The following is a 25,013-nucleotide window of genomic DNA, read 5'->3' as shown; positions in this document are numbered from 1 at the left end:
TAAATGTATAATATTTGTCTTTGAAGTGTAGCGTGAAAATACAGTAAAGTACAGATATTCAAAAGAAATTACTAAAGTACAAAGTACAGTACTCAAGTAAATGTACCAAGTTACTGTCCACCACTGCAGCAAACATGTTACCCGTGACTTCATAGTTGTGGTGATTCTGCCCTCTAGTGTTGACAACATGTAACTGCAGCCATCAGGAAAATTATTTTGAAAGCGGTTAAGTTTGTCTGTGAGTTTTATTTAACAAATGAAAAGTATGAACAAGAACTTGTGACTAAATAATAACTATATTGGATCCACTGGAACTTTTTTTCTGGATCCTTTTTTCCATTTCCTGAAAAGTAACGGCTTTATACAAGGTTTCCACCCGAGAGTGGCGATATATTATACATTTTCTGCATGGAAAATGTTATACAAACATGAAACACCCTTCTTTAAACTGATTTCTGTACAGCTACCGCTTAAAGTAACATCTTATTTACATGTATATAAAAAAACACTAGGAACATTAGTGTACCTATGTATGGTATATGTAGTATGCACACATGAAAATATGCCTGTACACATTGCGTGCGCGCGTGCGCGTGTGCAGGTCAAGCATACAGTAATGATAAAACACTATTGTATTGTTTGACCTAAGCTAAAAGTAACAATAGGGGAAAATTAACCAGGATGGTCAGAAAATGTTTCACAAATCAATAAAGGACATGAATATAAAACAATAAAAACACCACTGTATAAGCGTGTCTTGTAAATGCATCTAGAAGAAACTTTCATCTCCTCTCCTAAGAGGAGCTCTTTACAACGCAGCCAGGGATATAATGAATATGGTTTAAAAACCATTAAGATCGAAGGCATTATCATCCTCACTGTTCAATATTTTCTTCTTGCATCATATCATTGTCAAACACACTGTTGTCTGTAGAAGGGTGCGCTCTAGTGTTGAACTTTATGAACTACAAATGGAGGATTTTTGCCAAGTTTCTATCATTAACAAAAATAATTTTGTGTGTGTGCGTGTGTCTGTGTATATATTAATCTGTGCATGTCTGTGTGTGCACATGTAATGCACATTCATGCTTCGGTCTGCGCTTAAATACATGCTTATGTACAGTATCTGTCTGTGCGCATAAATACATGCTTATGTACATACAGTATGTCTACAAAATGTGAACATATATCTGTGTAACTTGTCAGGATCAATCAAGTTGTCAAAATGTTCAATTTAAGAGGTTTGAACTCAAATGTGAACTTGATCAGTAGGCCTAATAAATCAGGTAATAAGAAGTCCCAGAATCACAGTTACTGTATAACAGTAATTGTAATATCGGTATCGGTCGATTTGACCATGCAATTTAATCGGTAATCGGACATTGGCCAAAATGTCAATAATCGTGCATCCGTAGTAAACACACATACGTATCATTCCATCATGTTGACAGGTGTGATGGTCAGCGGGGCGTCGTTCTTCCCTGACTTGTTGGTGCAGGGGCTGAAGAACCCGTAGATCCTCTCTGTGAAGGTGTCCGTAAAGGTGTAGATGTGGACCTTAGCGTCCACGTTGTAGAAGGACACCTGTGGAGATAACGGATCAAGCAAGAAGAGCAGAAATTCAATGATGTAAATTTAACCACTTTAATACCCTATATCAGGGCTTTACAAACGTTTTTTCAGGCCAAGGACCTCTTAGCTGAGAGACGGATGAAGCAGGGACCCCCGCCCTACTACATATTGCATAACATCGTGTTGCAGATTAAACCTTTTCATAGACTTCATAGATAGCTTCATAGGTTATCGGTGTTGTGTGATTTCATGGTTTCACCCTCAACTTGACCTTTGGCTCTGTGCTTGGTTTGCTCCTCTTTCCCTCTACACCAAACCACTTTGCTGAAAATAGCAGATCTACAAGCTCACAACGCCTCGCGGTGCGAGGCGTTGTGAGCTTGTAGATCTGCTATTTTCGGCTAATGTTCCCCACAGAATAGGGACGCTAGGGTTAGTGGTTAATGTAAAAATCTAAAGATCCTATCACGCAAATACCTAGCTGACTGGGGTCATCCAGGGGTCTATACTTGGCCTCCATACCTTTTACCGACTACTACACCAAATCTCGGCTGAAAACAGGCGATATTGTTTTGTACGAAAGGTAAAAGAAAACTGGATATTTACTGCGAGTCGTGATCCATAAAAATGGGTCCATGATGACCCAAAATGGATCACAACAACTCTATGTTTGGGAAACCCTAGACCTATGATAGATTAATAGTCATTCTTAGCAGTTTTAGGGCTGTGGCCCAGAACCCAACCATTTCCCATACTCCTCCCCATGTAAAGCGACCTTGAGTACCTCGAAAAGCGCAATATAAATCTGAGATATTATTATTATTATTATTATTATTATACTGCACCTGGCCTTTGTCGTAGTCCACAAACACACCGATCTTCTGTGGTCGGAGACTGAGCGGTACATCTGTGGAGGGCTCTGTGCGGAACGCATATTTGTTCCTGAAGAGAGGAGATAGTCAATACCGGAAAAACACAAAAACGAAACAAAAAACAACGTCGTCGTAATTTTTGAGGAAAAGCACTTGTGTTGTTTCTATATTATTTTTATGTACTGAATCCATTTAGGATAGATAGAGCTCTATTGATCCCACAGGCAAAATTCAGTCGCCAGAGGCAGCAAAGCAGTTAAAGTACAGACACAGAGTAAAAAAAGTACCGCAGAGTTGCTAGCTACACAATAGCTAGGAGTAAAAAAAAAAGAAACAACACAAAAATGCCATGATGAACGACTTTATATGATAGTATACAACCGATACACTACCCTGCACTATGCAGAAACAAATATACACAGTCACTGTGTCATCACATATCCTGCACTGAGCATAAACAAAATACCCGCGATCACAGTGTCGTTACAACATCAACAGAATACACAGATATATTTCTGCTGTGTGCCAATCATATAGAAACAACACATGAAGTACCTTTCCTCAAAAATGCCTACCAAAATGTTTTCCAGGGGGATTTTTCAGTTTTCGGACCTGACTGTTTGCGGCTCCATTGGATCTTTGGGCTGTTGGTGGATTAGTGATGTGTTCAGGTGCATTACACTTACACAAAGCAAATTATATTAGGCTGGATTTGTTTAGAAACACTGTAGTTAGGTGCCTTTGTTCCAGGCCCTACATCCATCCACAAAGTTTTACCACCAAATTAATCTTTTGGTGTCTCAGCTGAAAAGGTTTGAGAACCCCTGCTCTATAGCAATGATTAGCCTACTACCAGAATATAGAGCTAATCAGTAATAAACACTTACTACGCCTTTTAATGTCTTTCACTGTCGGGACAAAGGAAGACATCTAGCATTAGGACACTATGGCTTTAATCGAGGCTTTTGACCTTTGGACTCATTACTGCTGCTTTGTTTGTTATGCCGGCTCGCTAGATAGGAACAGAAGCCTGTTCTATTGTTCCATGTCAGCTGGTTATAAGATTGCATACTTGATTATCCATGCAGCAGGGCAAGTGTTGCTATACAGGCATTGACACATGCATGCAACTTAACACCATAAGACATGGCATGGACATACAAGGGGTTCAATTTGCTGAGGGGGATGCATGGGGGGAAATCCATGCAGTTGCTTTTGATAATGTATCCCTCCCCAAAATATGTTTGTCGCACAAAGAAAGCCAGATCAACAAGCTCACACTGCGTGTTGTGAGCAGTGTTCATTTTGTTGACTAAGACTAAACAATTTCAGATGACTAAAATAGTACTACAACTAAATGGTGTGTTAATCAAAAGACTAAGACTAAATCAGAATTCGCTGTGAAAATGAACACTGGTTGTGAGCTTGTAGATCTGGCTTTCTTCGTACGACAAATATTATTTGAAAATCATTGAATATGGCTTATGTGGATAAATAAAATAAAGTTCAGGTTACGTGTCTTTTTTTTTAGCTATCATGTACTTATTCAAAGTCACTAATATGCTTGCAAGTTAAATGGTTTCAAATTGATTAGAGACTAAATATGCACCAAATATTGGTCAAAACATGGTTCATCAGTGGTTCTGAACTCTCCAAAATCGGGTTTGGACTCAAACAGCTGCCATTAGTCGGGCTGTACTGTGGATAATGTATATCTGTAGTGAGTGACCTGTACTGTGGATAATGTATAACTGTAGTGAGTGACCTGTACTGTGGATAATGTATATCTGTAGTGAGTGACCTGTACTGTGGATAATGTATATCTGTAGTGAGTGACCTGTACTGTGGATAATGTATATCTGTAGTGAGTGACCCCACAAAACCCACTTGTCTCTCAAGCTGAGGAACCAGTATCCGTTGCAAGGGGTGACGTCGACCTTTCCCTTCCTGCCGATTGATTGGCTGGCCACGCCCAGATCCCAGTCTGTCTTCCCGCCCACCTCGACCTGGTTTATGGGGGAAAAAAGCATAGAGTTGTTAAACAAGCTTTTCAGCTAATTCACACAAATACACAAAGAGAAGGAGAGGAGAGACAATTTTCAAACTCTCACTCATTTTGTGTAATACCAGTGGTGGAAAGTGACTAAGTACATGTACTCAAGTACTGTACTTGAGTAAAATGTTTAGGTATTTTTTACTTTACTTGAGTATTTCCAATTTCCAATACTTGGAAATGTTGTACTTTTACTCCACTACAATTATTTGAAAACTTTAGTTACTTTGTAGATTTTGATTATTATTACAAAACATACATTAACCACTTCAGCCCTATATACATTTCGGCCATTTGAAAATAGCCGATCTACAAGCTCACAATGCGTCGCAATGCGTCACATTTTAAGCTTGTAGATCTGCTATTTCAAAAGATTCCATACATTTTATACATTTGAAAACTTGGGAAATGGGGCATTCTGCATAATGAGTAATTTCTACTTTTGGTACTTTAAGTACAATCTGATACCAATACTTTTGTACTTTACTTTTACTCATATTTCTACATTGCAGTATTGATACTTTCACTTAAGTAAAAAATGTGAGTACTTCTCGCGTGCGCGCGCGCGCGCACACACACACACACACACACACACACACACACACACACACACACACACACACACACACACACACACACACACACACACACACACACACACACACACACACACACACACACACACACACACACACACACACACACACACACACACACACACACACACACACACACACACACACACACACACTCTCTCAACCTTTACCTCCCAGTAATGTCTGCCAGATGTAATAGCCTTTCTGCCCAGAACACACACCACTCTGTCAAACCTCTCCGGGTTGTCTGGGACCAACTGGTGACGCTCGCCACACTTCACCTGTGATGACAAAACACATAATAACACAGTAATAAAAAGATGTAATTAATGCCCTATTTCCTCATACTGTACCACTTGTCACACACAAACAGCAAAATTGCTGATTGACAGGTGATCTCACCTGCTTCATGTCCTCTGATAGGACGAGCCTGGGATGGGCGGTGTTGGAGTCCAGAGTCATGTCCACTACAGACAGAGAGAGAGAGAGAGAGGAGAGAGAGAGAGAGAGAGAGAGAGAAGAGAGAGAGAGAGAGAGAGAGAGAGAGAGAGAGAGAGAGAGAGAGAGAGAGAGAGAGAGAGAGAGAGAGAGAGAGAAGGAAGAGATACAGAGAGAGAGAGAGAGAGAGAGGAGAGAGAGAGAGAGAGAGAGAGAGAGAGGAGAGAGAGAGAGAGAGAGAGAGAGAGAGAGAGAGAGAGAGAGAGAAGAGAGAGAGAGAGAGAGAGAGAGAGAGAGAGAAGAGAGAGAGAGGAGAGAGACAAGAGAGAAGAGAGAGAGAGAGAGAGAGAGAGAGAGAGAGAGAGAAGAGAGGGGGAAGAGAGAGAGGAGAGAGAGAGAGAGAGAGAGAGAAGAGAGAGAGAGAGAGAGAGAGAGAGAGAGAGAGAGAGAGAGAGACAGACAGACAGACAGAGAGACAGAGATAAAGAGCATAACAAAAAATCAAACATTAGATTTGTAGCTATGATTTCAAGGGTATGTTATATATGTATTATGTGTATTCATTCATCCTGTGTTTTCTTTATTACATGTAACATACCTGCATAGTCTTGCATCCTCTTCACCTCTAAAAGAAAAATAACAAAATAACAAAATGTCTAAAACTGAATTTCTTAAACCCTATGAATTTAAGGATTATGTTCAATGATGTTTTTTTTGTGGAAAAGCTTTACTGTTACTAATCACTGACAGATCATACAGTACATATAGGGCTGTTTAAAAGACACTCACTGGGTGCATTCCGGACCGGACTGGATTCCAACACTGAGGCGGGAAAACCTGGAACAACAACACATAGATCAGGATCACATGTTTGAGTTAAAACCTCCAAGAGGTTAACTTATCATCTCTGTCGGGTGGAAACCTCATTATGTCCAAAACTGTTACTTTTCAGGATTCTAATTCAAAAGTAGCAAAATTAACTACTTCCGATGCTTTTGTGTGACACTGCAGTAAAAGTAGGGTATTACATTTACAAAGAAACACCAAAAGTTAGAATATGGAGATATGAGGTTTCTGCCCAACAGCAAGGTTATGTAAACTATGAAACTTTATTTAGACTTTTGGAGAAGCCTAAATATTCACCGTTTTCAGTTCTGGAGAACCCAAACATCAACCAAATTGTAATTTTGTCCAATCTGTATGGTAGAGTATGTTAATACAATATAACTTATACAAGTGAGGTGGTTGTATTCCCTGCTCTTCTATTGAGACAGATCCTGTGTCTAGGTGGGACATGACCTTTGACACGATCCTGTTTCTGGTTTGACACGAATTTAGACCTGAAGGTTAAGATTAAATATATCCCCTGAGCAAACAGGCAGGCTCTATTGGCTCAATGGTAAAAATGTCAGCACTTGCGCAGGAGACCCGGGTTCAAATACATAGTAGAAGAGGAAAGTTACATAGTGCAATATTAAAACACCTTGAACATACAATGAATGTTTGAAATATTAAGACTATTAATAAGACAATACATTTGAAAAATGTCTGGCTGAAGATCAAAATTAAATTTCTCCCCTGAGCAAGCAGTCAGGCTCTATTAGCTCGGTGGTGAAAGCTTTAAGCATTTGGGCCGCGGTTCAAATACAGAGTAGGAAATTAAAGAGTGTAGCTTGAATCTGTCTTTTAGACTCACGGTCTGTACATGTAGCTGAGTGTTAAGGTTAGTTTACACCATTTTCTGTTGAGAACACATCAGTGAAAGCGAAGGGGTCGTACAACAAAGTCTAAATGAGGCTTCACTCACCTATCTCAGCTATGTGCTTCAGTTCTTCCCGGAACCTCTCCATCAGGGCAGCCAGCGACCTATAAACGGTCCCCGTTCCCAGGTCAGAGTTCACGGACACCCCAGACCAGTCTCTGGTTGGTGGAGGGGTGGAGAGGGCGGGAAAGCTCTATAACAACAGGAAGTGAGCAAAGACAGGAAGTCAGTGATATAAGTGAGTGACAATCCATAGATATAGAAACCTAGATACCTCATTGGCCTGTGCAGTTCATTGAAGCGACCTGCATCGCGGCCGCCATTTTGGAGAAGGCAAGCTTCCTGATTACTGGCCAATCACAGCGTGTCTTTTCCGGGAATCTAGTTGTATAAACATATTCTGTTATATTTTTATACAACTAGCCTAACTGCCAAGTCCCGGAAAAGACACGTGTGATTGGCCAGTAGTCAGAAAGCTTGCCTTCTCCAAAATGGTGGCCGAGATACAAACGCCGGAGGAGGCGTCTACCTTTATATGTCTATCCTACTATCCTACTATCCTACTATCCTACTATAATTCTAGTAACCTCTGTAGTGGTACGTGAGTGTAGTGGTACGTGAGTGAAGATACCCGGTTCTCCTCACTGGCTGGACCAATTGCTCTGATTTTGCACACAGCCATCGACCATTACCATCTGAACGCAACTGTGAAGCCCGTTTTTCAATTTCATCAAATCTCAGCTTCTTATTAGCGTTTTTGTGTCAAACACTGTCGCCATGGTTACGGGGCTGCCCAGCTATGGGACGAACTGCCTCCCGGGTTGCCAGATCATGTGCGCATATCCCCCCACGGATGCGCTGCGCCGACCGGGTATGGTCTAGTGTCTATAACAACGGTAAGTGCGCGACAATCGGCTCTGTGCATAATTGTAGTCCCAGGTGTTACGCTTAACTTCCCCACCTTGTTTGACTGGCTTGGCAGCAGGTTTGAAGCCAAAACACAACAATGACACCCGTTTCCAGTTCAAATAAATCAAACAAAGCTATGGGGAAAAAGAACTGGAAGAGGAAACTGGTGTACCACCTTCTGGAAACCTGGGACTACAGCTTTGCACAGAGCTATACATATATATCCATATGTCCCATATTAAAATTGCCTAGTAGTTGGTTGGGTGGGCGGGTGGACCGAAGGTGGATCAATGGTGGATATCACAAGCACCGTTGCTTCAATCCGCACCAAACTCCGCACAAACACTGTTCAGGGGACTGGGATGAGAATAGTGCACACAAAAAAAAAAAAATGCACACATATCGGGCACTATAGCAGTGTTACTGTAGTGTTTAACGCTTCAAATGGCCATAACACGGTGACCATTGCTCTGATCAGCGCAATATGGGACTAGATTTGAATACCACGTTGCGGCCTGAAAATCTAGTTGTATATAAAAAGCTAAATTGCTTTTATATATATATATATATATATATATATATATATATATATATATATATATATATATATATATATATAATGATAGTATTTTCTCCTTACCTTGACACAGTGGATGTGGTCCTCTGACTGGGCGAGCTCAGAGAGGGCGTGGCCTCTCCTCTTGAGCTCGTTGACCTCCAGCTCCAGCTGTCGTATCAGGGCGTCGGCCTGGTGCTCCGCCGCCCGCCGGCTCATCTCCATCACCTCCAGCAGCTCGGCCTGGCTCCTCTCCACCGCGCTCACCATGGCCGTGAACACACACACACTGCCCGCTGTCTCACGCTCCACAGACACCTGGGGGGTGTTTGTTTGTGTACTTGTATTACTATACTTGTGAGGGCCAGTGGCGTGCACAGACATTTTGAGGGGCAGGTGCTCCAGTAAATGATACTTTTTTTTCTTTACTTGATCTGCTCTTTTTTCCCTCTACACCTATACCTCTTTGCCAAAAATAGCCGATCTACAAGCCCACAACGCCTCGCAGCGCGAGGCGTTGTGGGCTTGTAGATCTGCTATTTTTGGCTAAAGTTCTCCTCAGAAAAGGGATGCTAGCTTTCGAGTGGTTATGGTAAAAAGAAAAATCATATCACATAAAGATTTGGCGGACCCCCCTGTAGTAACTCTGAGGACCCCCTAGGGGTCCCGGACCCCCTGTTGAAGCCCCTGCTGTAAACTGAAAATGCCCTTTTTCAAAAGGGCACTTCTGGTCAAGAGGGCAAAGGGCAGGTGCTCTAGCACCACCTAGAGTCTATCTGTGCACGTCCCTGGTGAGGGCCAAGTGTCCCCACGAATATAGCCTACTAGAATTTCACCTAACATTACAAATGGCCTGTCATGTACTTGCACAGGTATTTTCTAACTTGTTTGAACTCTACATAGAGGTCACAGGATCAGGATGTCTATTAAGTTCACTTTGCCACTTTTGCAAGAACCGATTTTTCAACCTCTGTTCAACAGTTAGTTGCAACCAATGTTATTACATTTATGAGTCAGCCAAAAGACAGTAATACAAAGTGTGTGTGTGTGTGTGTGTGTGTGTGTGTGTGTGTGTGTGTGTGTGTGTGTGTGTGTGTGTGTGTGTGTGTGTGTGTCCTACCTCTAGATCGGACACAGACATCCTCATCTCCTCGATCTTTCGGACTCTCAGTTTGATCATGTCCTGAGTGTCCTGCTCCGACACGCTCAGCAGGGCCTGCGTACACACACACACACACACGCACCCACGCACAAATTGGTTTAATTCATGTTACACACAAAGTTAATTAAGATTTATTAAGAAAACAAATACAGCACCTTTGCACCTTGCGCCTTTTGAGTTCACATTATGCATGAGTTATTCTGGGGGGTCCCCAGATGATTAGCTTAATGTGCAACATTGTTTTCAACAGTAAACAAACCAACATACAGTATAAGTGTATACAGGGTATCTGGCATCTGCACGTTTCTAACGTTACAATTTAATGACTTTTAAGACCTTTCTAATAACAAAATGGCCAAATTGTCAAATATTACGAAAGAAAGAGGCAAACATTGTGAAAATAGCCGATCTACAAGCTACAAGGCCTCGCAGTGCGAGGCCTTGTAGATCGGCTATTTTCACAACCTTTATCCGTGGAACCGAGTCAAACTAAATGTAATGCCTGCAATTCCAAGTGCTTGTCAGGGTGTGGGGTCCCCAGTTCAAATATCATTATTTTGGGGGGTCGCAGCCTGAAAAGTGTGGGAACCCTTGCTTTACTTAGACCATATAGTATGCACTATAGATCAGGGGTCTTCAACAGGGGCTCAGAGTTACTACAGGGGGTCCGCCAAATGTTTGTGTGATATGATTTATTTTTTCGCATTAACCACCTGAACCCTAGCATCCCTTTTCTGAGGAGAACTATAGCCAAAAATAGCAGATCTACAAGCTCACAACGCCTCGCGCTGCAAGGCGTTGTGAGCTTGTAGATCGGCTATTTTTGGCAAAGAGGTATAGGTGTAGGGGGAAAAAAATTTGCAGACCAAGTAAACAAAAAAGGCTTAATCTGAAACACAATTTTATACAATATAGAGGGGGTCCCTGCTTCATCTCTCTCTCAGCTAGGGGGTCCTTGGCCTGAAAACGTTGAAGACCCCTGCTATAGATCCTTTAAATAGGGGCCAATGTCTTGTTGGAAAGTACTTGCCTGGTGATCTAATAACTCTTCCTCCCTATACCCTTTCTCTCCCTCCCTCCCTCCCTCCCCACCACTCTGTCCCTCCCTCTCCTCCATCCTACCTTCTGTTCCTGCCATTCAGACTCCACGGACACAGTATCGTGGTCTTGGTGGTCCAACGTCTCACACTCAGGACAGATACACACCCTGTCTGTCCTGCAGTACACCTGGAGACGAAAGAGCAATGCTCAAATGACAGCATTTTAACCCATTAAGACCTGGAACTGTGTCATTTTTAGATTTGAGCTAAAAAGCATTATTTTGCACTTTGGGCTATTCAAAAATAGCAGATGTACAAGCTCATAGCGCGGCACCGAGTGCCGCGCTACGAGCTTGTAGATCTGCTATTTTTGAAAAATCGTGAAAATGTGTGCAAATCTTTCAATATATATATTTTTAAAGCGAACATTTTAACTCAAATCTTCGCTTCTGGGGGGTCCCTGGAACAAAATATTTTGATGGGGGTCCGCGTCCAAATACATGTAATTTTGGGGGTCCTTGACATGAAAAAGATTGAGCACCACTGATATAGAAACATACGTTTTTCAGAATACTGTTGAGATTTAGGAGAATCGGCTTCAGGTCTCAATGGGTTGAAACCTAAAATAAAATTCTAAAATAGTATGGCTATACCGTCTGTTGCCATACTAATATGATGTGTTAGTATGCTCTTGTTTATGCTACTTGACACAGTACTCTTACAATGTACATGTAATCATGTTTCACTTTTGTTTTTGTCATTCATCGGGTCTTAATCTGAAATATGTACAAAAAGCAAGGTCAGAGTAAATGATATCATGATTACATCATGATTTGTGTGCATGGGGATCTCATCTTAAACAAGCTTAGTGCTTAATGAGCTTTCCAGTTTAGTAGACCTTGTATTGTGAATTTGTACTTCCATGTAATGTACTGTTCTCATGTCTTACTAAGACATGATTGATGTAAAGTACATCAATCAATCAATCAATCAATATGAACCTTTATCAACCAATAACAGGGTTAATGGTCAAGGAATTAATGCTTAGAAAACAAGTATGTGCTACAAAGAGACTAGGGTACAGGTACAAATAAAACCTAGCATCTATCTAAAAAAACATACATAGAATCAGTCTAAATAACATAATTATCATCTATCTGAATAAAATACTTTGCATTTATCTTCTAAATAACACAACTAGCATCTGTCTACAACTGCTCATACAGTAGTATATGTATTTTCAAAACACAAACATTATTATTTTACAATAACGATTATGCAACAACAAAACCTAGAAAATGCTTGAAATGTGTTTGAAACTGTTCATATAAAGTACATGCTCATGCCGTACCAGTATTCCCCTTCGGTGGATCTCACAGAGGGGCACGTTCATACTGTCATCTACCCCGGACACGGTGAAGCGTCTACGGCCTGGGGGCAGTGGTGGAGGCCCACCAGAGCTGTGGTTCAAGGTCTGGGCCTGGACCATGGCGGCGAGTGGACTCTGGTTGGGCACTGAAGACCCCAGAGTGGACATAGGTGAGCCTGATGTAACGAAAGGATTTCCTTTGGATAATAATAATAATGTGATACAGGACGTCAGATGAAGAGCAGCATGTATCGTAGGATCCTAAACTGCTCTCAGCATGCATCCTTACCTTAACCTGACCTTAACCACACCAAACCCACGTCACGTTAACCATCTCTAACCATAATGCCTAAAGTCTTTGTGTGATTTTGACATTATCCACTTCAAACAAGCATCCCTATTCTGAGGGGAACTTTAGCCAAAAATAGCAGATCTACAAGCACACAACGCCTCCCGTTGCGAGGCGTTGTGCACTTGTAGATCTGCTATTTTCGGCAAAGTGGTTTAGTATAGGGGGGAAAAGAGCAGGCTAAGTACAGAGTGAAAGGTCAGGTATACTAAGTGTTGTTTAAGTGCATGGTTAAATGTCTGGAAATACACATTAACATGAATCCAACATGATAGTGCTGTGAAACAAGTCTATGCAGCTGCCTATGAAATCTACGAAAAAAATGATATTCTATACAATATATAATGGGGGTCCCTGCTTTATCTCTCTCTCAGCCAAGGGGTCCTTGGCCTGAAAACGTTGAAGACCCCTGGTTTTAACGCATTATAAACATAATAATTACACACAAACACACACACACACACACACACACACACACACACACACACACACACACACACCTTGACTTTGTGATTCTGAAGGGATGATGATCATCGGTGTCCTCTGTCCTCGTGGCAGCTTCTTCTTCAGCTCGAGAAATAAAACGTCTGGCATCCCTCCCTCCCATCCTCTTCCTCCTCCTCCTCCTCCTCCCCCTCCTCCTCCTCCTACTTTCCTCTCCTTCCCTCCCCCTATACTTGATCTTCTTGTCACGGCTACGCTCATAGATTTGAACTGTTCTGTGATCTCCCTCAGGGTTCTGTTGATCTGCAGGTCTGGCCTCTTCTGGAAGCTCTTCTTACACAGAGGACACTGACACACCTGGGAATGGAAGCATCAATCAATCAATCAATCAGTGGTGGAAAAAGTACTCAGTTGCTTTACTTGAGTAAAAGTACCAATGCTGCAATATAGAAGTGCTCTGTTACAAGTAAAAGTCCTAGAATTCAAAATTTACTTGAGTAAAAGTACAAAAGTATTGGCATCAAAATATACTTAAAGTACCAAAAGTAAAAGTACTAAAATATTTGAAAATAGCAGATCTACAAGCTCACAACGCGTCGCGATTCGACCCTATAGTCTCGCGTTAGTGGGCATTAACTTTCCCTCTGCACCACTTGAGCGCCCCAGATTTACTCTTTAACTCTTTAACCCGTTAAAAACCAGCCAGCATCGGTGTCATTTGAGATTTTAGCTATACATATAGCGGGTGCATTTCGCCTTTCCGACATGTCGCCTTTCCGACGTTAACGAACCCTATACCTAACCCTAACCCTAACCCTAACCGCACGCGGAAGCCACTAGTCGGAGTGGCGAGATGTCGGAATGGAAGGAGCACCCCACATATAGCAACATACGTTTTTCAGAAAACTCTTCGGATTTAGATGGTTAGGTGGTTTAGGACGGTAGTTCTAAAAAATAGCAGATGTACAAGTACGAGCTTGTACATCTGTTATTTAAAAAAAAACTAAAAATCTTGAAAGTGTTTGAAAAATGTTTCACAAATCTTTTCTTCTGGTGGTCCCTGGCACAAAACCTTGGGGGGTCCGCCCAGTTTGACAACTACTGATTTAGAAGGCATTTGTAGAATCGGCCTCTGGTCTTAATGGGGTTTTAAATTAAAGAACAAGGGTAAAAAAAAAAGCTGAAATCGTACCTTGGAGCCGTCCCAGTACCTGGTGATGCAGCCCATGCAGAAGCTGTGACCGCACGGCGTGGACGACGGGTTGGTGAACACATCCAGACAGATGGAACACTGGAACTGATCATCAGACAGGAAGCTGCTGTATAAGGACATCCTGAGTGAGGAGAGAGGGAGAGAAAAGAGGAGAGAAGAGATGAGAGACGGGTTAGAAAATGAGATGGAGCGACCAGCAGGGAGAGAAAGTAGTACTGTGCAGCTGTAGCCGAGCGGATAGAGAGGCCGTCTGGGAACCGGAAGCTTGTCGGTTCGATTCCTCACCCCAGTCTATGTGTGAAAGTGTCCCTGAGCAAAACACTTAAGCCTTAATAGTTGCCCCCCTGTCTTCTCGTCTGAGCCATCTGAGCCATCTGAGCCATCTGAGCCGCTTGGGAGACGGAAGGCACCCGGTTCAATCGCTTGCTCCCCCTGAGTTAGTGTCGAAGTGTCCTTGAGCAAGACACTGAACCCCTAATTGCTCTAGTGCATTGGTTTTCAACAGGTGGTCCGTGGACCACTGGTGGTCGTCCGTGAGGGTATTGCTTGTGGTCCCTGGCCATGCATTTTGTAATGAAGGAAAGTGAGGATTTGTATTTTTAATTTTATCCCACGGAACAGTGCACTAATGACCTGGTTACCTACAGTATGATGATGTGTCAATGTTGTCAGTTACTGGGAAGTTGGAGGTCAAGAAATTCCACAGAAAAGGGAGTTAGAATCTCCAGAAGGGGAAGTTGTATCGGATTGCCTGATTGAGTCATCATCATTATTAGGAAATGTGCCCATATATGTATAATCATGTGTCTGCTCACTCATACATAAATTAGATTAAGTAAGAGAATGGAATAAGGGTAACCTTGGGATAGGAATAGAACAGTGGTTCTCACCCCTTCTTTTTAGCTCTGGACTACTAACAACATTCAGTTAAATAATGTCTGGGCTTGATATAATTTGTTGCACATAATGTCGTGCAACAAATTAAATCAAGCCCTAACAGTTATTAGGCCTATTTCATTTCAAGCTTTTTCTCCCACACCACGCCTATTAATTCAAATAATTTTCTTACATTTGATGGACTTTAGAAATATTATTTAAAAATGTAGTGTAAAACATTTAACAAAGGCATTTGATGTATTTATATTTTAAAACATTTTCCCATTGACAACCTGCAGGCCTAATTATGCCATGGACCAGTAGTCTGTGGACCATTGGTTGAGAAACGGTGGGATAAATAGACACGGGATGCATAGTAAGTGTTACCAACGCACTAATATTAGTCCATATCCCCACCCAACACAACAGTGGTCTCCAGGTTGATATTTAGTCAGGGTGGTGGTCCCTGGTTCACAATCAGTTGAAAACCCCTGCTCTAGTGGAGTTGCTCAGTGGCCAACAGTATAAGGGATGTGTCTCTATGTGTAGGGCGTTGCTGTAAATGAGCACTTTGTGCTCAGCTACATCCCTGGGTACTGTAAATAAAGATCTACATTTCCATTCAAGCTCAACATACAATATGACAGCTGTTGAAATACACATCAATCAATCATTCTGTAAGTGCAAAACAACAGCATTCTTCTGCCCCCGTCTTGGATGTTTATTTAAAACGCAGTCGTGACTGCATGGAGCTGGCTGGGCACCTGAGTAATGTGAGCCGCCGTGACCAGCAGAGAGAATTATGCCTGATTTTTACTTGGTTGCGCTCCTTTTCTTGCACCGAAAATATAAGATTTACAAGCTCACAACGTGTCACGCTCCGACGCGATGTGAGCTTGTAGATCTGTTATTGTTGGTGCAAGACACCTGCGCACAAACAAGTACAAATCATTGTTTAATGTTTACTGTCTATTTTATTTTTGTAATACTTCTAATGACCACTGGATTCATGGACTCAAGAGTGTGTCATGTTTTTACTCTTTGAATTCTAGTTTGAGATAGAGAGATAGAGAGAGATAGAAAGAGAGAGATAGAGAGAGATATATAGAGCATAACCTCCAACAAATGGATTAACACTCAGAAACAAACAGACTTTTTTTTTGGGGGATCAGATTAGGCGGTCAGGAATGACTGCCCTGACCTGGAATGAAGCTGGACGAGATTCTGTCTTGGAACACTGGAATTAAAACATGCATTTATGTACACATGTTCGCATGTAAGCACGCATGTGTGCAAGTGCGTGTGTGTCAATGTGTGTCACTGTGTGTGTGTTAATATAGACAAGGAGATTACGTAATGATTACATGATCGCTACGTCACTCTTCTTAACAGTGTGTGTGTGTGTGTGTGTGCGTGCGTGCGTGCGTGTGTGTGTGTGTGTATGAATGTAATGCACTTTGTAAAGCACTTTGGACAAGGCGCTAACAGCACCATTTGCAGTAGAAACAGAAAGGATCCAAAGACCGCCATTATCAAATTAAATCGGATATTGACCAAACCTTTAACCACATAGGCCCCAATTCATACTCTAGCTTGTAGATCTGCTATATTCACTATTTTGTAGAAAAGCTGTGGAAGTTTTGGGGAAATATTGCCTATATTGACATGCCTAAAACAGGGATGTCATTGTAACCATCGCCAGAATGGGACATCTTGTCAAGTCGTATTCTAAAAACTCATCTCTTCGAACACCTCGTCGATTTATCTATCGATCAAACACAAACACAGCATGATGCTTCTGGAGAGCATGTCACATTCATCAACAGGACCAGCGTTGCCAGATTCTGTGAGAGAAACAAGCAACCAGGTCTTGGAAAACCAGCCCAAAAGAAGTGTCTATGGGCCACATGAGCACTTTAACATACACATCAGCTATTTGAAAATAGCAGATCTAGATCGGCTATTTTCAAATAAAATCTTGGGGGGAAATTATAATAAGCAGATCTGGCAACCCTGATCAGGACACACAGTCAAATCCTCAGTGTTAATATAGCCGAGAGTGTAATTATTTATTTCATTCCTCTTTACACTCTCAAATCTCACAGTGTCCTGTTGGTTGTACTTCTACTCGTACTTCTTACAACAGATTGCTTATAGTACTAGCAGCGGTTTTGGATTTTAATGCTGCAGTCCAGAACTTTTTTTGAATGAATAAAATGTTAATTTAACCAATGTGTATGGTAGGGTATGTTGGAGGTGGTCTCCCTTCTCTACCATTGAGAAAGCTACAACCTAGTGTCAGGTAGGACATCTACTGGTTAACAAGTAGAACTGTCCAAAGCTCATAACCGCAATATCTCCCCCAGCCAGTCAAGGATTCTCTCGAGTTCTCCCGAGTGGGAGGCCAAGTTTCTACAAGTGTTCCCAGAGGGAATCCACGACTGTCCAGGGGATAATGCGCTCATGAGCTTTAGGCAGGTTCAAATCTCGCATAGGACACAAATGTTGCGGATCACAGATTTAAAGTCTACTTTAAAATGAGTCTGCTTTCAAAATGTACTTAAAGTACCAAAAGTAAAAGTACTAAAATGTTTGAAAATAGCAGATCTACAAGCTCACAACGCCTGGCGATGCGACGCGTTGTGAGCTTGTAGATCTGCTATTTTCAAATAGCCTATGTTTAAAATAGGGCTAAAGTGATTCATGTATGTTTCATAATATCATCATTTATATCTAAAAAGTAACTAGTAACAAAGGTTTTCAAATAATTGTAGTGGAGTAAAAGTACAATATTTGCCTCTGAGATGTAGTGGAGTAGAAGTAAAAGTATTGGAAATTGGACAAACTGTACTTAAGTACAGTACTTAAGTACATGTACTTAGTTACTTTCCACCACTGCATCTAACCGCGTAATTGTTTGGTAAATTCATGTTACCTGTTGGACAGGGACAGATGTTTAACTCAGGTGGAACTCTTCAGACGTGATGGTTTCTCCTGGTGGGACACAGAGTAGGAACAGATGAATAATATCCAAACGGTCTGTTAGAGATCCCTTTATCTCTCCCTCTCTCCTTTCTCTACCGCACAAGTGTCTCTCTATCAAACGTACTGCCGCAGGATGTGTGTGTGTGTGTGTGTGTGTGTTCCTCTCAGTGATATACGAGTGTGTGAATGAGTGACAGCATGCCGGTGCTTTTCCATCCTACCTGTCTCAGGTAAGACCACGCCCCCCCCCCCCCCCCGCCTGGCTTGACTGAGTGCCAAGTAAATGTGGCAAGACTGGTTTGGCTGAGGAAATGAATTCTTGCTTTCATCTGTCAAACAAGACAGGTGAAGCACACACGCACACACACACGCACGCACGCACGCACGCACGCACGCACGCACGCACACACACACACACACACACACACACACACACACACACACACACACACACACACACACACACACACACACACACACACACACACACACACACACACACACACACACACACACACACACACACCATACCCTCTCTAACCCCACTCTATTTTCACTCAAACCACATATTTGTTTTTGTCTCAAACTGTCTTTAAGCAGGGTCAGAAACTGTTGTTCTTGTACTGTGAACACCAGGCTTACTGCTACCACTGAATGCTACCATGATAGAAGGAGGACAATGAAGATGAAGATTTATATAAACATTATTTTTGTTGTGGATAAAATGTATATTTCTTGTCACCCCTTATCTTTTGCTTTGCCTCCGCCGATGGCAGCCATGGCCTCATAAATAAATAATTACAATAAGGCCCATTTCATCTCACGGGGGGAAATTCAGCTCCCAGCTGATTGCTGCCCAAGTCGTCAGACAGGGGCTGGGAATCGAACGTGGGACCTTCTGCTTCCCAGGCAAGCTCTCTTCATCTGGTAGCCAGTCTGGGTTAACGCCCGTCCGTCCAAACCTTGTGAAAAAAGAGATCTCAGGAACACTGTGAGGGAAGTTCGTGGCATTTGGCGAACTCTGAGGATTTAAACTGTGCATGTTACGTGATCAACACACCACGATGGTATGAGCTGGTTCTCCATACCTCTGTGACAACATCCTTTATGATTGTGTGTGTATGGCTGAGAGGGAAATTTCAAGCAAGGGAAAACAATGTTGTTCATTTTATGTGTGTCAGAGAAGGTATGAGTGATGTGTATAGACCCCTTAACAGACGACGTCACACTGATAACAACCAGTATGCGTGCAACCAGTATGCACGCAATGAAACCCATTATCAGGTCTCGCTAGGACGCGCCTTTACTAGCCAACACACAAGAGGGGGTTTGGGTGTGCTGAAACCAGCGTAACCCGAAAAAACAGGTTGAGAATTGATTGCATGAAACAATCACCTGTGCGTCCAGTCTCAATGTTAGTAAACAAATAATTGGTCTATAAGATGTCGGCTTAACTTATTTAGATATAGTATATCTTCTAGAAGAATCAACGGCAAGATTACGTACATGGAGCGAGTGAGAAAAGCGCTAACGTATGGTCTAGCATTGCCAATAAGCTTAAGGACATGATTTAGGGCCTAAATTTAAGGCTGTCCTTACACAGTGGTAGGAATTTTAGCACAGGTATGCGTGGTGTTTGGTCCTGCTTTTCGTGACATCATTGGTCCTGAGGGGTGGGTGGGTTTGCTTGTTATTTTATTTCTTGGTCTTTTGTCGTGTTAGTTTTATGTTGTGTATGTGTTGGGTTGTATTATGTATATGTATCTTATTATTTTGTTTAGTTTTTAATCATGATGCATCCATGTACGTATACTATGTTATGCTGGCCATAATTGTATTGTTTTTGAGATATATATATATATATTATATATTTTGTGAATACAAATAATTGATAAAAAAAGAAAGAAAAATACAACCTGGATGACATCTCATACCTGCATGTAAGCACATGCGCACACACACACATACAGTATATGCATGCATGCATGCAAGTCAGTGCAAAGTAACATACTCGTTACTGTATGTATTGCACACGGTCATGCATGTGCAAAAAAAAATGCATGCACAGTAATTATGTAAATGTACAAACATCGATGCAGAACATAGCATTAACATTGAACACAAGCCATTGTATTTGAGTGCATAGCCATTATGCGCATACACATGTATGCATATACAGTATGTGTGTCTGCGTGTGTATTCCCTTTTGGGTGTGAACATGTCATTGCTTTTTTTGCAGTGATCCGGTGACAGCAGTGAGATAAGGGGAGACATCCTGAACACTGCCCACACAAGGTGCAGCTTGTGTGGGCTTCATTTAAAGGATCATACCAGAGGTCTGGTATATTTAGGCCATTCACTATGACTCATATGGTATCCAAAACATAACACGGACTGTTTAATTTTCGATTAAGCCATTCAAACTTGCTCACAATAGGTCATCTGAAGTGCTAAATGTACTTTCATATATTTTGTCAAAGTTACGTTATTATTCCTTGTAACTGAAAATAGTACCTGAAGAAAAATGATTATAGTTTTTTACCCTTTTCTCCCCAATTTAGTCGTTATGCCAATTGTCACTAATGTTGTATCCTACTGACTCACCTGCCAGTGAGGAACCCCCACCGGGAGGACGTAGAGGAGCCTTGGTACTACTCCTCCCGCCCAACACTCCCTGCTGACAGGTGCCGCCGCAGCCCGTAGGATTACATGCAGCAGAGACACCCTCGCCGCCCGGCTTCCCTCCCTGAACACGGGCCAACTGGATAGGGAGGCAGGACATGAGGTTGAGCAGAGAGCTGCAGAAGATGTCTCAGCCAATCCAATTAATTACGTGACACCTGTACATAATCAAGATTCAGCTTGTGATTTTGATACATTTATGTGCTTAGTATCAGAACACTTCCAATTCTTCTGTGGTCCAGCCAAGGGTTGGATTTGCTGGGGGGGGGGCAGATGTGGAGGAATACATGCTTTTTATATCCCCCTCTGCTCTGGTCATTCATTTTTATGTCCAGTGGGGATACAAGGATATATATCTCTCCTTCTGGTCAGACTGAATGAAATACATGCATTCCTAATTCACATCTATAATTATTTTGTTATCATTGTTTAACAAAGATATCACTGTTTAACAATTAACAATAAAAATGTATGTTAACCACATCAACCCTGGCATCCCTATTCTGGGAAAATAGAAAAAAAATCTACAAGCTCACAAAGCATGCAACTCGTTGTGACCTTGTAGACCAGCTATTTTCACTATTTGCCAAGTATATGGCTTATGTGATTTAGAAATTGTCCCTAATCCTATGTCACAGTAATGACATGCACCCAGCCCAAATAACACTTCCTGCATAGTCACTGCCAATTAAAACAAACTCTTCAACTCTCAGTGATTTCTGACTTATATCATATGTCCTATGTAGCTGATGGCAAAATATACTGTCACTACTGTCATGGTCCACCTCTATTTAAGAACAATGATCAAAGTCAATCTTTCTAGGTTAGTGGGTCAAGTGACTGTCACAACGAAGTATGCACTTAAAGGTGACACCTATGTATGTGGAGACACATAGAAAGATTGGCCTCCACCTACACCCCTAGTTAGAGTAACTAGAATAATCCTACACAAAATAATAATCTATATTAGATCTATATCGGTTTAATTGAAAGTGCAAATTATACAGTGTGTTGTGGGTCTTTTTCTAAGAAATATGAGAAAACGTGACAGGGGAAGTTATGTCATTTTGCAACGACCTACTTTGCGCAACAATAGTAGGTCAAAGAAGGTGTCATTCCACTGTTGACTGACTGAACTCAAGGACCAGTACAGCTGGTTGGTTAAGCAATCGAATACTAATCCCATACTGGAACATTTGGTTCCCAGAACCAGATTTCTTTGTATCGATAGTTGTTCATAACTATTTTAACACCTTAAATAATCATATTTGAAAACCAACCAGCATTGAGATAATAGTCACAGATCAGTTGAATCTATTGAATCTATTAAATCGATGTGGCCTTGATCATTTATTACTCTTGTTTAGAAATGTTTTCCTTCTCGGTCTGTCTGTCTGTCCTCTGGTTTGTAATGGTGAGCTTATTCTACAGTTGCGGTGAACTTGCTGTGAACTGTCGGCTACATGACTATATAATGACACGCTTATGCCAAGGTAGTTTGAACACTGTGTAGGGTTAGGGGTTGTTGGCAGGTTGACCTGGTCATAGGTTTAGGAACCTCTTTCTATGTGTGGTGAATGGTTGCTAATTATAGTGCAGTTAAGATATTACAACAGAGATAAGAAGAGGTATATGCAGGACATCGACGGACGTGATATCATGGCTTATCAATAGTTTTGCTTTGACAGACACTGGGAAACTCAAATATTCACACAGACGCACAAGCATACATACATGCAACGCACGCACGCACGCACGCACACACGCACACTTGGAAACACTCACATTCACGCAAACACTCGCACTTGAACACACGCAAAATATACACACTGGGAACACCTCTAAATGAACATTAATCTCTACATGCTTTATTCTAAAATGAGTCAGTCAGTTGATGATAACACAGCATTATACTTGGGTGCACTTTGATCTGCATTCCTTTGTTCTGTTATGCTGTTGTTCAGCATTGGAGCTTGTTATCTTTCTGTGGTATACTGTAGTAATACTGGTGATAATGTCATAGTGGTACAGGTCTGCGGGGTTCCCATACGGTGATGATGTCACAACAGAATGGGTTATGAGGTCTCCACAGAGCTGATGATGTCATAAGAGTATGGGTTCTGTTTCATCAATGGGTACAATGTCATAAGAGAGTGATTTTCAAGTATCCATGCAGATGAGTACCTGGCATTGTTTAGGTTCCTTCATGCTTTCACAATGTCCTTTCTGTTGCGTTTGGCTCTGGCTCAGACTCATTAAACGGAATGTCTTTCAGTCCATCTTGGTGTCCTACGCACATAGATTGTAAGGTCACATCGGTAAACAGTGAGGAATTTGAAGTATCCAAGAAAGACCGAGTCTTGTGCGTATACGGTATCCATTTCTTGCATTGCTTTGTGATTTCTGCTTCTCTCTCTTAGAGTTCTCAAATTCTGCCCGAACCCGCCTTGACCCGACGTTTTCGGGCCAGGCCGGGCCTAAAATCTATGCCAATGAACTGCCCCTAGCGGCCTAACAGTAAGGCAGACAGAAATGGCAGTGAAAGTGTAGAATGTGTTGGATGCAGCTCAAAGTGAACTTTACTCAGGTATCTAGTTGGTCGCTAACCCGTGTTATCAAAGAAAAACAGGCGATCGAAAATCGGCAAAAGTGGCTGTTTTCAAGATGTTTTTGGCCATTATCTCTGGAACGGAAGGTCCAATCTGCTCAGTTCAAAACTTGTTGGATGCGTGCCTTTGAGGACATTAAAGCACGTAATGACACCTTTTCAGGTTTGTCGGGTTTTCGGGCCTAAAAGCATGGTAATTGTTCGGGCCGGGCGGGGCCGAGCCTCGGGCCGGCCCAGTAGGGGCCCAGTTAGGGCCGGGCCTTAATTTACAGGCCCGTTGAGAACTCTACTCTTTCTACAGTATATCCCCTGTGTTCCTCTTTCTCTACATCTCCTCTGTTTCTCTCTCTACAAACCCCCATAACTCTGAGAGTGTACATTTGCACACTCTCACAGTTACAGACCAGTAAGGGTCCATTTTGTTCATTTAGCTGGGGACCGCCAGGAAGCATCTAAAGGGCCCCCCTGGGAGTGAAGGAGTTCTCTACATTGCCCCCATGGCTTCCAGAGGCTTCTTGGTGGTGCTCTTGTGCGCTTGACTGTCTCTCCTCTGCTGGCGGTGCGGGGTATTGCTGTTCACACTGCTGGCTCTCTTCATCTGGTACACCAGCTTGGCCGCCTCGTCAGAGAGGGCCTGGACACAGAGAGGGTCGCAGTGGGTGGAAGAAGTACTCAGATATTTGTACTTTTATTTTACTTAACCTAATCTAAATCCTAACAGTTTTTTGAAAAAAATAAAAACAAAAAAATCACGATTTTTCAAAAATAGCAGATATACAAGCTCATAGCGCGGCACTCGGTGCCGCGCTATGAGCTTGTATATCTGCTATTTTTGAATAGCTAAAGAGTGAGCTTGTATATCTGCTATTTTTGAATAGCTAAAGAATTCTAAAATGACACAGATGCGTTCCTGGTCTCAATGGGTTAAGTAACAATACCGCAATATAAAAATACTATTGTTAAAAGTAAAAGGCCTGCAGTGTTCACAATGTTACTTGAGTGAAAGTACAAAAGTATTGGCATCAAATTATACTTAAAAGTACCAAAAGTACGAATGTTTGAAAATAGCCTATGTATAAAATAGGGCTAAAGTGGTTGATGTATGTTTTATAATATAGTAATTTATATCTGGAAAGTAACTAGTAACTAAAGTTTTCAAAACATTGTAGTGGAGTAAAAGTACAATATTTGCCTCTGAGATTTAGTGGAGTAGAAGTAAAAGTATCGCAAATTGGAAATACTCTAGTTAAGTTAAAAAGAACTGAAAAATTGTACTTAAGTACAGTACTTAAGTACATGCACTTAAGTTACTTTCCACCACTGGAGGAGAGGAACCACAGAAATAAATATACAGAACCGACATGGAAGCACAGCGACACTGTGTCAAACACAAACAGGACATAATGGATCCATGGGGGTGTCCGTGACTCAGCGTTTGTATTGTTGCTATAGGAGACATGTGAACCTCTTGTCATCGTCCTATCAGCTGTTTATCCCATTCAGTCCGGGAACGCATCTCTGTCATTT

At 41.8% G+C, this 25,013-nt stretch overlaps 2 protein-coding genes across 3 annotated transcripts in view; both read right to left on the bottom strand.

The window, feature by feature from the left end:
- Positions 1–232: 232 nt before the first annotated feature.
- Positions 233–18,349, bottom strand: LOC311035192 (E3 ubiquitin-protein ligase TRIM21). Its single transcript, XM_084043272.1, has 16 exons — positions 18,147–18,349; positions 14,315–14,456; positions 13,354–13,479; positions 13,179–13,305; positions 12,312–12,526; positions 11,043–11,147; positions 9,879–9,974; positions 8,843–9,076; positions 7,339–7,486; positions 6,321–6,368; positions 6,130–6,156; positions 5,496–5,560; positions 5,264–5,374; positions 4,332–4,450; positions 2,418–2,514; positions 233–1,584 (listed from the first exon to the last, which is right to left on the bottom strand). The coding sequence occupies exons 2-16, from the start codon at positions 14,453–14,455 to the stop codon at positions 1,432–1,434; spliced, it is 1,812 nt and encodes a 603-aa protein (XP_083899398.1). The 5' UTR covers position 14,456; positions 18,147–18,349; the 3' UTR covers positions 233–1,431.
- Positions 18,350–22,735: 4,386 nt separating this feature from the next.
- Positions 22,736–25,013, bottom strand: part of LOC311034776 (circularly permutated Ras protein 1) — a 32,592-nt gene continuing 30,314 nt past the window's right edge. For both annotated transcript variants that reach the window (XM_084042757.1, XM_084042756.1), the window contains exon 20: positions 22,736–24,120. In XM_084042757.1, coding sequence (XP_083898883.1) covers positions 23,971–24,120 — 150 coding nt within the window. In that variant the 3' untranslated portion in view covers positions 22,736–23,970. The remainder of the gene's footprint in view (positions 24,121–25,013) is intronic.

Source organism: Gymnoscopelus microlampas (assembly GCF_963454915.1).
Source record: "Gymnoscopelus microlampas genome assembly, chromosome: 19".
Classification (NCBI taxonomy): Eukaryota; Metazoa; Chordata; class Actinopteri; order Myctophiformes; family Myctophidae; genus Gymnoscopelus; species Gymnoscopelus microlampas.
The sequence above is the reverse complement of the archived record's forward strand: the minus strand, read 5'-3'. Positions and strand labels throughout refer to the sequence as shown.

What these genes read in the sequence shown, in the direction of transcription:
- LOC311035192 (XM_084043272.1), bottom strand. Translation starts at nt 14,455, where the DNA reads ATGTCCTTATACAGCAGCTTCCTGTCTGATGATCAGTTCCAGTGTTCC. An exon ending in GAAGCACATAGCTGAGATAG is followed by an intron (nt 6,369 to 7,338) that starts GTGAGTGAAGCC and finishes TTGTTGTTCCAG; the next exon opens with GTTTTCCCGCCTCAGTGTTG. An exon ending in TCCGGTCCGGAATGCACCCA is followed by an intron (nt 6,157 to 6,320) that starts GTGAGTGTCTTT and finishes TTTTTCTTTTAG; the next exon opens with AGGTGAAGAGGATGCAAGAC.